Source organism: Myiozetetes cayanensis, unplaced genomic scaffold, assembly GCF_022539395.1.
Source record: "Myiozetetes cayanensis isolate MyiCay16 unplaced genomic scaffold, myiCay2020 scf5-8, whole genome shotgun sequence".
In the NCBI taxonomy this organism is placed as follows: domain Eukaryota; kingdom Metazoa; phylum Chordata; class Aves; order Passeriformes; family Tyrannidae; genus Myiozetetes; species Myiozetetes cayanensis.
The window spans coordinates 22,432,848-22,446,815 of NW_026087742.1; the positions used below are offsets into that span (position 1 = coordinate 22,432,848).

Here is a 13,968-nt window from a genome sequence, read left to right on the forward strand (position 1 = left end):
TGGTTGCCCTCACTTCAAGCCCCAGACCCTCTCCATTCCCTTGTTTCCCCACTCCGTCCTTGATATAAAATCTCATCTCTCCAGTTATGTGTCCTGCTGTTTTCTTGGCCAGTTATTTCCCACCTCCTTCCCCACCAGCGTCCTCTTCTGTCTCCACCATCTCCACCATCATGCTCTATATTTTGGTTCTCCTGTCCTGTGCTCGCTCGCCTGTGCAGCTCAGCCTCAGCCCATCCCTTCCATCAGCTTCCTTGTTCTTCCCCTGCTGGGACTGCAACCCTGATCCTAGCCTCTGCCTGCACACACACATACAAACATGCTATTTATTTAAAAAAAAAAAAAAAAAAGAAAAAGAAAGAAAAAGAAAAAGATTTTTTTGCCGGAGCTAAAGGCAAATGCTGACTTCAAGGCTCGGCACTGCACTTTTCACCTGTGGCTCCTCCCCTCCCTCCCTCTCCCGTTCTCCCTGGTAGCCCCAGCTCACACCTATTTACAGCCAGCCTGCTCCTTTCATCCCCATACTGCTCTGTAGGGGCCAGTCTGCTGGGGGTGACCCAGGACCCTCTGTCTCAAGGCACTGGTCCCTGCCTCTCTTGCAGCCCTGTACCACCTTGCCCCTCCAAGAAAGGTGAAGGAAGAGGCAGCCTGGCCCACATTCCCCAGGTGGGTTGGGAAGTCATCACTAGACCATGATCAGAGAAGAGGCAAGTCAGAATATGCAAGGAAGGGAGGGGAAATCAGGAAACATTACCTCCTTTTCACGTTTATTTAATTTTTGTATTTTTTTGTATTTTTTTTTAAGATCACAGAAGAGCAGAGCATTCATACATGTAAAGAAACAGAAACGAGATAACAGAAGTTAAATACATTGAGAAAAGAAAAAATAAAAAGCTTCTTTTTTTTTTCCATCATTGGGTTTTGTTCATTCATTTGTTGGGTTGTTTAGTTTTTTTGATTGGTTCTTTTACACACACACTTGCGCTTTTAAAATTTTCTTTCACAGAGCTAGTTTCAAAAACAAACCAATGGCAAAAAATTAAATGGCCATTTTCTCGTTTCGTTAAAGAGAAGTTCAGCTCATGTCTACAGTGCTGGGGAAAAATATATATAAAGATATAGATATATATATATATTTATATGTATATAACACTGTTAATGAGGAGAGTTCTAACCACCCCACCGTGTAGCAAGAAGAAGGGACTGACCTTCATTCTCAAGGTCTAGAGGATGAATCTTGGCTCCAGCTGGGAAAGCTGAATGACTATGGGAGGTGACGGTGGCACTGAAGAGGCAGGCTCCTGCTCTTTGCCTCCTCCTCCATTTCCAGGCACACACGTGTGCTCCTATCGGCACAGGCACGCACACACTTTCTCCTGGTTTCCTCAGGAGGTCACCAGTAGCTGTGTGGGTTACAGACAGAGCCAGGCCAGGAGCAAGTGGATGAGTGCCTGTCTGGCTGCATGTGTGATGGAGAGTGTGGGAAAGGAGAGCACCTGTATGGTAGCCGTGAGGACTACTGTGGCATGTGCGCGGTGGAGCTCGCGGGGGTGTGCGTACGCGCCTGTGCGTGACCGAACGGGGAGCAAATGTCATAATTTTGGAGGACAGCCCTGCTTGGGAGGCGCTCCCTTCCTTGCTTGGCTCCTAGGTAGCCCTTGCTCCTTGTCTCCATCCACGGCCCCTATGTTACGTACAGAACCGTCCACATGCCTTTTCTCAGGACGCGGCTGCAGCCACTGTGGTGTCACACTGCATCACTCATGAGGCCCATGGCAGCACAGTGAGCATGCCCTGGGAGGCCAGGAGGGAGCATCGTGAGCATAGGAAGGGAAGGAAGAGCTTGCCCTACCCAGGAATGGCCCTTCTGGGATGCAGTCTCTGTCCCTTCCTCAGCCATACTACCCAAGGAGCCCTGCTGCTAATGCAGCCCCACCACCTGCACTGCAGTCATGTCCTCCTGACTGTCACTGCCCCTTTCTCCTCTGCTGCCTGGGCACTTCTACAAGGCTTACAGGGCGGTCTGAGTTGCTGTGGCACCAGTTAACCTGAGCCTGCAGCAAGTGAAGGACTCTCTGCTTCGCTCCTGCCTGGGCTAATCAGGAGATCTGCTCCTCTTTCCCAAGCTCTGCCTCGGTAAGTCCCCTTCCTCACACACATCAACCCAAGCCACAGAGGTACAGAGGACCATACCACCATATCCTGACCAAGATGAGTTCTGCTTTCCTGTTACGGTGAGTGAACCAACAAGAAAACACCATATATTGCCCTAATGGGAGCCAACCATCAAGCAAAATTTTGGGGGCCTGTGGGAGTTTCCCAGTTATCATTCTAGCAAGTTACAAGAAGGAAAAGTGAAAGAGGTTTTAATGGTGTGACACAGCTCTTAGTCAGCAGGAGTCATGCAGTCAAAAAAAATCATCTTCTGGGCATCCCACTGGAAATTAAGCCACTCTAAGATTAGTGTTGAGAGGCCATGGTCTCCTCACTGGTGAACCTGAGAGTTCTGTGCATGGACGACGGACAGCACTCATCCCTACCTTTTTTCACTGGCACCATATCTTGGAAATTACCATCCAGTTTCTCAATCACTTCCCTGCCTGAAGTTTTCCTCTTCCCATAGAACAGTTTGTTCCCGGCATCCCTAAATCAAGAAGTTTTGTGTACTTGAGTCAGAGAAGCAGTAAGATTGTGCACCATCAGGAGAGAGAGAGAGAAAGAACTGCTCACGCCCCTAGCACCTCCTCTGTAGGACTGTCTTGGTCAGTTATCCTCCACGTCACTTGCTACATCACATCAAGCACCATCATGATTTAGGCTGCAGGTCAGTGCGCTTGGAGGAGAGGAAGCAGAGGTGTGAGAGGGGTTGGGAGGAGAAGAGCTGTTTCCCTGTGCCTGTAGATTCCCTCATCAGGGAAGGGCGAAGCGATGAAACACTGCACAAAGATTGAGCTGAAACATCACCTGGTGGTGGGACTGTGAAGGACTCTAGCATAACTCCTCTGACTTCCCAGATCTTCTTCCCCAAATGCTCTTGTATCATTGGGACTCACTGCTGCTCCCCTAGATTCCTTCCAGATTCCGATTCCACTCGGTTCTGGAGCCCATGCGGCTCTTGACGGTGACTTTGTCCATGCTGTGTGCTTGGACTTTCAAAATGGGGTTGCTTAGACAGGTGGCCTGGGGGCATGATCTGGATGCACCTGGAGCTAAGAAGAGCTGGTGGGGCTTGGATATACTTTGACCAAAAGTGGGGCAAGCAAGACTACACGAGAGATCTGCCCAAGTGGTGAACAGTCAGTGGCATGAGAAAGATGTGCGGACAAAGACTAACTCTCGACACAATGCATGTCACCAATGACATCTTCATGAATGGCACGTTAACATGCACTCGGTGCTACCATGGGGCGACACAACTTCACTGGAGAAGAAAGCAGTGGGGGGGAGGAGGGGGTGCATCACTGAGCAACATGCCCCCAAGCTACGGGGCTGCAGACAAACAAAAATGAACACAACTGCCAAGATACAGGTGTCGGCTGGAGCACCCATGTCGCCCTTCCCAGCCGTTCAGAGACAGGCGTTTGCTTCGTTTTCCATCTGACCAGGCACACGCTCCAAGCAACATGCTATAATCATGCATGGAGTTCATGTGGCTCGGGGTGGCTGCATTTCCCCTGTCCAGTTCCTTTCAGAAAGACTTGCCTTCACCCCTCCTCTCGGTCATCCGAAAAGGGTTAGAAATCTGCTAGCAAGTATGGGGCCATATATTAAATCTAAGTTTTTGTTCCTCTGCTTGGACGTTACCAGACATCTCATGTAGTTCTTGTAATATTTACAAACAAGTTGAAGAAATACATTTTTTCTTTTTTTTCTCCATTTTGTTAATTTTTTTTATAACACTAAATGTTAAATCTCCATCAATCAAACACAATTACACTGACAAGCTCAAGGAACTGGTGTCCCATTCTAAACTCCCATCTTTCCTGGTCCTCAACCAGCTGAAAGGCAGCAGGAAGCAAGAGCCCAGCTTTTTGGGAGGGAATGGGAAAGATAGCAACATGAAAGCGCAGAATAGATGAGAAGGAGAAACAGTTTCAGAGAAAAGGGACTGAGACATGAGAAAAACCTTTGCAACATCTCTGTCAGAGGGTGGAGGGGAGAAAGGGAGGGGGGAGAAAGCATTTGACCTTGCCTGTGTTCCGTATATTCAACTGGCCTCACCTCTTGACAGATGATTTGAGCAATCCCTGCCTGAGTTCAGGAGAAATTGGGGGATGTTTACAGTATCCTGTGATGCACAATGCAGCTAACAGGATTAGATTCTAGGAATAAATCAAGCTCCAGCCTACCCATGACACCCCCAGCCCTCCTAGGAACAGACATTGCCAGGAGTGGGGTTCCCAGCACTGCTGCAGACAACAGGCTTTCTTGTTATTGGTGGCTTGTCTCAGACAGGTCTGCAAATAATTGACTTTAACCCTATTTCACGGACATGCAACAGAGGCAAAGATCTGCCAAGGGCCCGCAGGAAAGACCAGGTCCCTCACACACAGGATCTGGACACAGCACTGGGGCTGTGTCCATTTCCCCCAACTAACAGGCAGGTGGCTTCAAAAAATGGATATCCTGCTTTTAGTGAGGTATTTCCCTTTAACCATAAGCCTCTGTGCCTTGACATATAAAAAAACATCCCCTCAAAACTCCTTCAAACCAAAACAGGTGTGAGACAATGAAGTACTGGGGACTTGTGACCACCACCACACCATAGCGCTCTGATGTGTGTGATCCCAGTGCCTCGGAGTGACCCCACAGTGACAAAAAAACCACGCAGAGGACAACACATGGGACAGATGCTACAAAAGCAACCAGGTTGACATCAAAGAACCTAAAGTGGGCATTAAACCCAGCATTTAGGAACAGCCTGTGACAGCAGGACACAGTAGGCTGTCCACCTTTCACACCAAGCCTGCAACAATAAATCCATCCATACAGCACCGAGATTGAGCAATGTGGTGTCCCTTGTGCCAGTGTGCTCGAAAGGGTGAAGCTCCCAGACTTGGTTTCTAGAACCAGCATCAGCTCGTGGCTGTAGCAGGGGTAAGAGAAGGCCTTTTGTAGCAGGAAATCTGGACATGTTACTAAGACACTGAATTACATGACCCTCCTTAAGGGTAGGTACAAGGACTGGGATGCCTGAATGCTCTGAAGGATACAGGGCTTTCTTTTTCTGGGCAACAACATGCACACCAATCTCCAAAGGAGGTGCTCAAGTCCCACCAAAGGAACGCCCTATCTTGGAAGAGGGGAGCCATCCCTGGATGCCTTGGGTGGATTTCGAGCACCAGTTGCCCAGCTTTCCCCTCTTGCACCAAAGCACAAACACCTTCAGGTATGGTTTTGGGGTCTAGAGGAGCATAATTTACCAACATGCAATCCCACAGCAGCTCTGTAGAAACTCTTGCAGTGCCCAAACTTCAGCCTCTCATGTCTCCAATAAATTTCCTCGCTCATTCTGCTTGCCTGTGAGGAGCCTTTGACTGCCTGCTTAATTGCGTGCCTGCTGCTGCCTGAAACAGCTGAGCTCAGCAGCGAGGGGGCAGGGTCGGCAGTGCCGCAGTGCAAGGCGAAAGCATCACGCTGAGCAGCAGGGAGAAGCCTCATCAGACTGTGCCCCACCCACGCAAAGATGGGGACGGCCTCGCAGTCAGCACTTTCCCACTTTCCTTCCTGGCAGGGGACCACTCGGTGGGTATCCCCTCCAGCACACTGGAGAGCGGCAAGGCCAAGCAGTTTCCCCCTTGCTTTCAAGAGTGTGCGAGCATGGTTGCCCACCGTGCTGCTACTGTGCAAACTCGCAGGGCAAAGACAGAACAGCAAGATGGCTTGTGCTTGAAAGCTCAGGGGTGCTGAGCACCTGTAAAACGCTGCACTGTCATAGGATGGTCACTTGACTTGTGTGGGCTAACTCAAGTTCTTCCTGCACATCCCTCTCCCCAGTAAAGCAAGTGGCTACCTCATAAGCACTGTGTTTTATCATCTTTGCTGCTTGTGGATACTAGGGCTCGTGACTGGCCAGAAGACACAGGAGTCCTCTCCCCACTGCCCCTGCCAACACACTGGAGCGTATGACTGCTGTCTTGCCCTCTCCCCCTTGTGCTGGTGTGGCAACTTCCAGCCACCACCCAGCGTTTTCTCAGCCCTGTTTCTAACAGCCTGTTCTCTCCTTCTCCTCACTTGGGAACCACAAAGCATCTCCTGTTGGCACCTCTGCATGTGGTTCTGCCATGGGAAGTGTGATGGCAAGCAACAGCGCTCTCCAGCAAGACCAGCACCTTTGAGATGAGAAAAGAGAAGACCAAGGGAAATTGTGCTGCCCACTTCTTTTGCTGAACCACTTTAAGCTCCTTCTTTATATAAGCTTAGGATTTGGGACCTGAGATTTGTTTTACGTCTTCCATTCACAGGTCCTGGATATTTTCTGACCCAATTTGTTCCAATGTGGAATTTGCAGCGAGTTTTGTAGTAGCAATGGTGTACAGCACACAAACACGCACACACACACTCACCCTCTCACACAGCCTACATTTCCTTTTATACCAGAGAGGACAGTAAGAATGAAAACAACAAAACAACAAAAAAGAGTATTGGCTCTATTTTTGCATGACTACCAAAATGGTTAGGAATGACCAGATTGTTGTTTTCATGTTGAGGCTTTGCTCCTATGCACACACTATACCTAAAAGGAATGGCTGCTTGTTGATGTCCAAGGTCTTATCACTCACATCCCAGTGGTTCAGCCTCCCATCCCCAGGAGGAATGGGTGGCTGCACTCTTCAGTCCACAGTGCTGTAGGCCAGTCCTAGTTTCTTCTGCTTGTTTGGACAATTGCACATGAGTGCACACCCCCATGCACGTGTGCGAGCACTCATGCGTAGCAGGGGTTGCTATGCTGGTACTTGTAGGCTGAGAGCCAGACAGGTTGCAGGTGGGAGAGAAAAAAAAGGGTAGACAAGGGTGCAGACTGCCTCTTGCAAGCAGGGTGGTCAGAAGTTAAAAAGCCAGTGAGGACGCTGGAGAGGACACCATGGGAATCTGTGTTTGCAACTGCCCCTCTCTCCTCACCCCTCTTCTCTGCCTGAGTGATCTCTCTGCATCTTGTCTCACACTTACAAGGCAGGACATTATCTACAGCAGGATGAGCATATGTACACATGGACTGTTCATTTTGCATGCTTAGAGAGAGGAAGAGGAGAGAAAGAGTGAAGACAGAGCAAGAGCCACACATGCATGCACGCACGCACACAGGCATACACAGGAGAAAGAGAAAGACACCTGGTTGAATTGAGGGGGGAGAGGAAGAGGATTTAAAAAAAAAGTAGGCTTTCAGTAGAGTTGACATAGCTTTAGTTCAGGCCAGTGAGGGCGATGTTGCAGGAAGGAAGGGACAGGAAAAGAAGGTGTTTAGCAAGGGCTGGGTGCACATGAGCGCAGGGTGAAGTGAAGAGAGGAAGAGTTCTTCATGGGACACCAGTGTGCAGAGAGCTTCAGGTGACTTGCTCTGGTTTGTAGCTTTTTTTTCTCTTTTCTTTTTTTTTTTTTTTTTTTTTTTTTTAAATTTGTTTTCAAAAGTATGAACTTGCTGAGCATTAGCTCACAAAAATGACCCAGGGCATCCAAAAAGTTAAATGGCTATAGACACCGAAGCAAAGACCTCTTTCCGCAAAAGAAAGAAAGAGGAGGAAGGAAGGAAGGAAGGTGAGGAAGTATGGAAAAGAGGAAGGAGGAGAGAAAAGAAAAGGGATCTTCTGTTTGATTGGCTTTGTGGGTTTTGTTGGATTGTTTACATTGCAGCATCCTCCGGCGGCGACGCGATCCTTGCTGGTGCCCCATTCTCTCCCTCGGTTTGTGTTGCCTCCTAGACAGTCAGTGACTTGACAGCCGGCTTTTCAGGTTTTGGATTAAATGTTGCTGAGTCTTCTTTGCTGTAATTTTTCCTCTCCCCCCTCTTCGCTCCTGAACACACAAAAGTTGTGAAAGAAACAGTCGTCTCTCTCTCTCCCCTCTTTTTTCTCTCTCCCCTCTCTTCGCTCTGTCTCCTGTATAACGCATTTTGTTTTGTGTGTTGTTGTTGTCGTGTTGTTTTTTTAATTATTATTAATATTATTATTTTTAATTCTGATTTGTATTAACATTTGCTGAGTAGGCAGAGCAGGGACGCTGCCAGCAGCCACAGTGGGACGGCCAAACTCATGGAGCCGTTGTCTACTCTCCCTGTGCCGGGTCCTGCAGGGTGCGAGAAGGGAGAGAAAAGAAGACAAGATTACACATGGCTGGGTGAGATGGGGATAAAACAGGGACACAACACTTTGCTCCTGGGCTGGGGCTGCAGGGCACAGTCGCCTTCCCACTTCAGTGAGCTCCCTCCAGCCCAGGTGCAGGCTGCTGCCTGGCAGCTGCTCAGCATCGTCCTTCCATCTGCCCAACACTCCAATGGCATGCGGTTTTCCCTAAACAACACTCAGGCTGGAGCAAGCAGGAAGGCTCAATCCTGGCTGCTGACCACATCCCATCCTTTGCTGTGCCTCCAGCTGGGAACTGCTGGCCTTCCAGCACGAGAACACGGTTCATACCTTTGCAGACGCAGCCCCTGGTCACCAGCCCCACCGCTGCCCACTCCGCCACCTTCCCAGTGGTGGCCCCTGAGATGCCAGGACTCGTAATTGTGTGCAGTGGACAGTGCCTGTTGGCAGCGAGACACCAGCTCTGCAGAAGCTGATTCATCACAGTGGTCTGATCAATAAAACCTGGGGCCAACAAGCAAACGTCTCCCCTCCCTCATATGGGCTGCATTTATGTATTTCTGAATCGGAGTGAAGGCAGGCTTTGCTACTGTGTTTATGGCCCTGTGACACAACACCTATGGGGTGAGGGTGCAGGGTATGCCAGGGAGGTTGATTTTTCATAAGGGTGGGAAATGAAGTTGCATGTGAGTGCATGCGCATCCACAGGCTGTCAGAGCAGGCAGGGAGGAGCGTGCTGCTGCAGCAACAAATAACACAGCCTCGCTCCAGGAGTATTAAGCGCTAGCACTCCTGACATCTTCTCATTCATCCACTCATTTATGGGTCCCCTTTTCTGGATAGCTTTAACGGCAGTGATGCTGTTTTAAATTCACCCTGCAATACCAAGCCTTGGCAGCCTTTTCTTTATAATAGGGCAGGGAGATGTACATGGCTGTGGTTCTGTAAATGCATGCTCACCATGTATATGTGCCCATATGAGTACACATATATGTACATTTATTTATATGTATATGTACACATGCATGCATGCACATGTATATGTACATGCCTGTGTACACATACACATGTACATATAAGTGTATACATACACATATATGTGCGTATGTGCAGTGTTTTACACAGAAGGGGTGCAGGAAAATGCTGAAGTGGGGAGATGGAGATGAGTTTTTGCGTTGTAACTGACTGTGCTGTAGAAGAAAGAAGTCATGCTTACTACCATAAAAAGCAAATTCTGACGTCTGAGGCGTGCCAGAAAAAAAAATAAAAGGCCCTGTTCAGGAGAGCCCTGTGAGACCAAAGTGCAAGCTCCCTCTCATAACATGCAGAGTTTATCAGGCAAAGACCCCCACTCTACTGTGCACTGCATGGGTGCCACAGCCACGCTGAGCAGCACGTTCACTATTAAACTTTAGCTGGTGACTGAAAGGCAGCAAATCCAAGAAGGATAACTCCAGAGCCTCTGAAATTCTTCAGCACTTTCATTTGTCTGATTTCTTCCTAATGTAGCCTGTTACTTACTAGATTAGCTGTTTGTGCCCCAACTCTATTCTTTCATTATTAAGTAAGTATGTGTTGGACTGTGTGGAAAATTTATATTCCATCTATGGCTTTTTTTTCTGCTAGTCCACGTACGTCTTTTGTGGCTTGTCACACAAGTCCTACAACACTGTTTTTTTACTCCTTTTTTGGGTGACGGGAACTTATTTCTCCCTCTGAGATCAGGAACAAGTTTAAATCCAGCTACTACCCTTACCTGACCTATGTTTTAGAGAAACCATCATTCACACTTCAAAAATTGTAGGGAGCCTGTTTGGGACCATTTGAATCCCTTATTGGCCGTGAAGAAGTTTCAAAACATGACTCCTCTGGCCCATCAGATAATCAAGAGCACAGCAGGCAGTCTGTGTTGCCGACACAAAATCTTCTGCCATCACACCTTTACTATTTGTCTTAAATAGTATTTGTCTTAACACATACATGTATGTAACACATACACACGTGGCAGCAATCCCCCTCCTTGCCACTTTTCCAGGGTACCCATTACAATCAGAGCAAAGGTATATGCACCTATGGTGGCTTTCAACTCATACCCAGCACCGCAAAGGCACTGGGACGTTTGGCCTCGTCTGGGTACTGCTGCCTTGATACGTGTGAGTGCGTGGCTTGGGGTTTGTGAGCTTGCTGGGGGCCAGAGGCGTGGCATGGTGTGGCGCGCCATGGTATGGTAAAGAGATGTGCTTCTGCAACACTTAAATATAAGAAAGGACACTCAAGGAAACACGGTGTGATAAAGGACTTGGGAGAGGGTCATGCCACTTCTGTTCTGCTTGAGCTTGTGTGTATAAGCTTGAGGGTATCTGACAAGTGAGAACACCCATCTCCACAGCTGAAAAATGGTGTAAGTTACACGGATCTCATGTTTCCCCACTAAGCTCCTGTGTGTGCCGGTGCGGCTGCCTGCAGACACCTCTTATGGGCAGGTCTTCTGCATCTCACCTCGTGCAGCAGCTGTCTGCACCAGGGAGCTGTGTGTAGCTGTGCAGGTGTTAGGCACAGTGTCATGCTGACTATGAGGCTTGGCATCCAGTGTGGTCCCTGCACGTAACCCCGGGGGCCACATGTAATCTCTGGGTTTTACAGCAGAACTGGTTTAAGTGCATGCCACGGATGCTACATTTACTGTCACACGTACTGCAAAAATGGGGAAAGGTTACAGTTCGATCACAAAATAAATTTCTCAAAGGCTTTTGGGGGACACTAATTGCTGAAGTGTAATAAAGAGTGAAAACGTAATAATAAAAAGAAATGTTAATTTCGAGTGAGATTTCGTGCAGAAAAAACTACCCATTTGCAATTCGCTCTGTCACTTTTGGCCTTCCTTCCCAGACACAGCTTGGGCTGTGACAGCCCACGTTTGCGTGGTGACTTCTCTTTGTGTGTGCACAAGCAGGGGGCATATTGTGTGTCACTGAGGGGTGGGGGAGGGAGGGCCGGTTTCCGGGGCCTGATCTTTCTTCTCCCTGCCTTCAACACTTGAAATTTACAGCGCTACAAGGCGCTGCAACACACACAGCCCCCGTGCGCGCACACGCTCCGCGGTCACGGAGCTCCCCCCGCGGCCCCGCCCCACCCGCGCCCCGCCACGCGGTCTCCGGCGCCCCCTGGCGGCCACCGCCGGAGCCGCCCCCGCCCGGCGCCTCCCGCTGAGAGGCACCCCCAAAAAAGCGCTCGCTCCTCTGGTTCAGCCTCCGCTCCCACCGGGGGCTTCGGGGCTGTCCCTGCACTCCTCTGCTTCGGTAACCTTGGGCCTGTGGTCTGGGCATTTGCTGTAATATCCCGGGCTAATCATTGCCCCGCCACAATTGGGCAGCCCTGCCGCATCCGCGACCACGCAACAGCTTTGGAGGGGGTGTTCTTCCCCCACTAACGGGGAAGGAAAGTGGGTTTCTGATGATGATGAGTTAATAAAAATAACTGGCAGCTTTTCACAGATAAACTCCTAGGGGACCCAAGACCCTAAACGCTGACCGAGTCAGATCCCATTAAGCAAATCAAGAAAGAGCAGACTGAAAATCAGCAAGGGCAAAATGACTGCACTGCTCTTCCCTGCTTCAAATGTGAGACATTTCAATACCTGGTGCAGATGCAGGTGGAGCCCTACCATGGTGCCTAATCATGCTGCAACAACCTCACAAGACATTGTGCCCTGTGTTTCCAAGGGTTTTCCAAGGTGCCACACGTTCACCCTGGGTGATCTGCACTGGTACACACCACAGGGTAGCCTTGGCCAAGATTTAGAAAGCTGTAGCTCTCTGAGGGCTGAAGGGAACCATATAGAGCCCTCATCCCATTCCTCTCCCCAAGACCAGGTAACCCTAGCTGCATCCTTAAATTTAACCATGGGAAAAACAGAGCCACGCCACTGACCTTGGTGCTCCTACTCACCTGCATGCATGTAACAGCCCTGTATACCAGCCCTGCACAGAAAAGGCTCCAGGAGTCTTTTCCTGACACTTCTGGGAGAACTTCTATGTACTTTTGAGTGGGGATGCAGAAGAGGTGGTGAGGCCCTTAAGCATCAGTGATTTCACCTGGTGCCTCACACTCCTGAGGCAAACCCTTTCATGCAGCACGAAGTGGAAGAGTTGCTGCATGCCCTCACATGCAGAGGACTGCAAGCTCGGCTAGCCCCGGTTTCACTAGAGAGGACAGGTATATATGCTACTATACTATACTTTTCATGTATAGCTGTAAATCTTTTGTGTGTGTGTGTGTGTGTGAGAGATGGCTCAAATACTACTCCTACTCCTGTGAAGAGTGTAGGAAAAGATGTAGCAAGAAGAATGCTGGGACTTGAATTTGATGGCAGAGGGAGAGGGCAAAAGCAGGGTGCTGCTTACACTCACAGCAAACCACACTCAGATTGCAAAGCCGAGAGCTGCTCTCTTCCTCAGAAACAGCCTGCCTCTAGGAGAAGCATACCACAAGACCTCTGCTGGGTCAGTCCAAAGGTCTTATCTAACTTTCTGTCCTGTCCCCTGCAGGTGCTGGGTGGGGGCTAGCCACGAGTAGTACATGGCCAGCATGGCATCATACTGGCCTGCCTCTGGTGCTTGAGAGACATCTGCACCCCTTGAGAGATTAATCTGTTCTTCCATTAACTTGTTCGGTCACTTCCGGACTGCCTGAGGACTTCCATATCCGCAGTCTCTTTAAGGAGCACAGTGGCAGTCAGATTCCAGCAATGACATTGTGGCCACACATTAAATTTGGGTGCTATGTTCTCCTGTGACTTTAAGACCTTGGTATTAATAGGTGGCCTGGCACACCACCTGCTGCTAATTGCTACCTGAACTGGCTTGATTAAAACTGTCTCAGTCACTCCTTGCTCTGCAGTCTCCTCTGCTGACTACAGGAGAGCCAGGTTAAGAAAACTGCTCAATGTGAAAAGAATTAGCTGGGTGTGTTTAGATCTTCCTAGGAAGGGGAGAGATGAGCTTTTTGTCAAGAAAACTGTTAAGAAAGAAACTACCCAATGTTGAGAGACTGGTGGCCATGGAATGCTCAAGTCCTGAACCACAGAGCTCAGTTTTCCCACTACATCTGGGGCACAGCTCTTACTGAGCCCTCAGTGGACCCTGCCTAGGTAGCTGAAAGGAGCACAGTTTAGTTGTGAGAGGACTCGGGATGATGCCCCACAAGGCCTCAGCAACCGAGACTTCAATGGTGCATCCTCTGTGGCAGACTAAGACTTGCTAGCTGCAGAAGTCACTGAGAAGGGGGCAGATTTCTGGGGCCTGATCTTTTTCTCCCTGCCTTCAAGACTTGAATTTATAGTGCTACAAGGCACTGCAACACACACAGACTCAGCACCAGTGTCCAAGGTCAGAAGGCAGCTCGGTAGCCCTGTACCTGCCCCACCTCATGGCTAGTGTTGGCCCCTTAAAGCCTACAGTGCCCATTGCAGGTTGGGGGCTACATAAGGAGGTGATAAATACGTAAGTGCTTCTGGGCAGAGGCACAGGAAAAGGCTGATGTGATGAGAGATATATGAAGGGGGCAATATGGACTGAGCTGATAGGATGAGCCTTGTACTTGTACCAATGCACAGCAGAGGAAACAATGCCAGGGAAGGTCTTCAATTGAAATGGCAATATAGGAACACTCA

At 49.3% G+C, this 13,968-nt stretch overlaps 1 protein-coding gene across 3 annotated transcripts in view; it reads right to left on the reverse strand.

The window, feature by feature from the left end:
• Positions 1-763: 763 nt before the first annotated feature.
• LSAMP (limbic system associated membrane protein) overlaps positions 764-13,968 on the reverse strand; it is a 1,001,416-nt gene continuing 988,211 nt past the window's right edge. For all 3 annotated transcript variants that reach the window (XM_050333580.1, XM_050333579.1, XM_050333581.1), the window contains one exon: positions 764-8,280. In XM_050333580.1, coding sequence (XP_050189537.1) covers positions 8,183-8,280 — 98 coding nt within the window. In that variant the 3' untranslated portion in view covers positions 764-8,182. The remainder of the gene's footprint in view (positions 8,281-13,968) is intronic.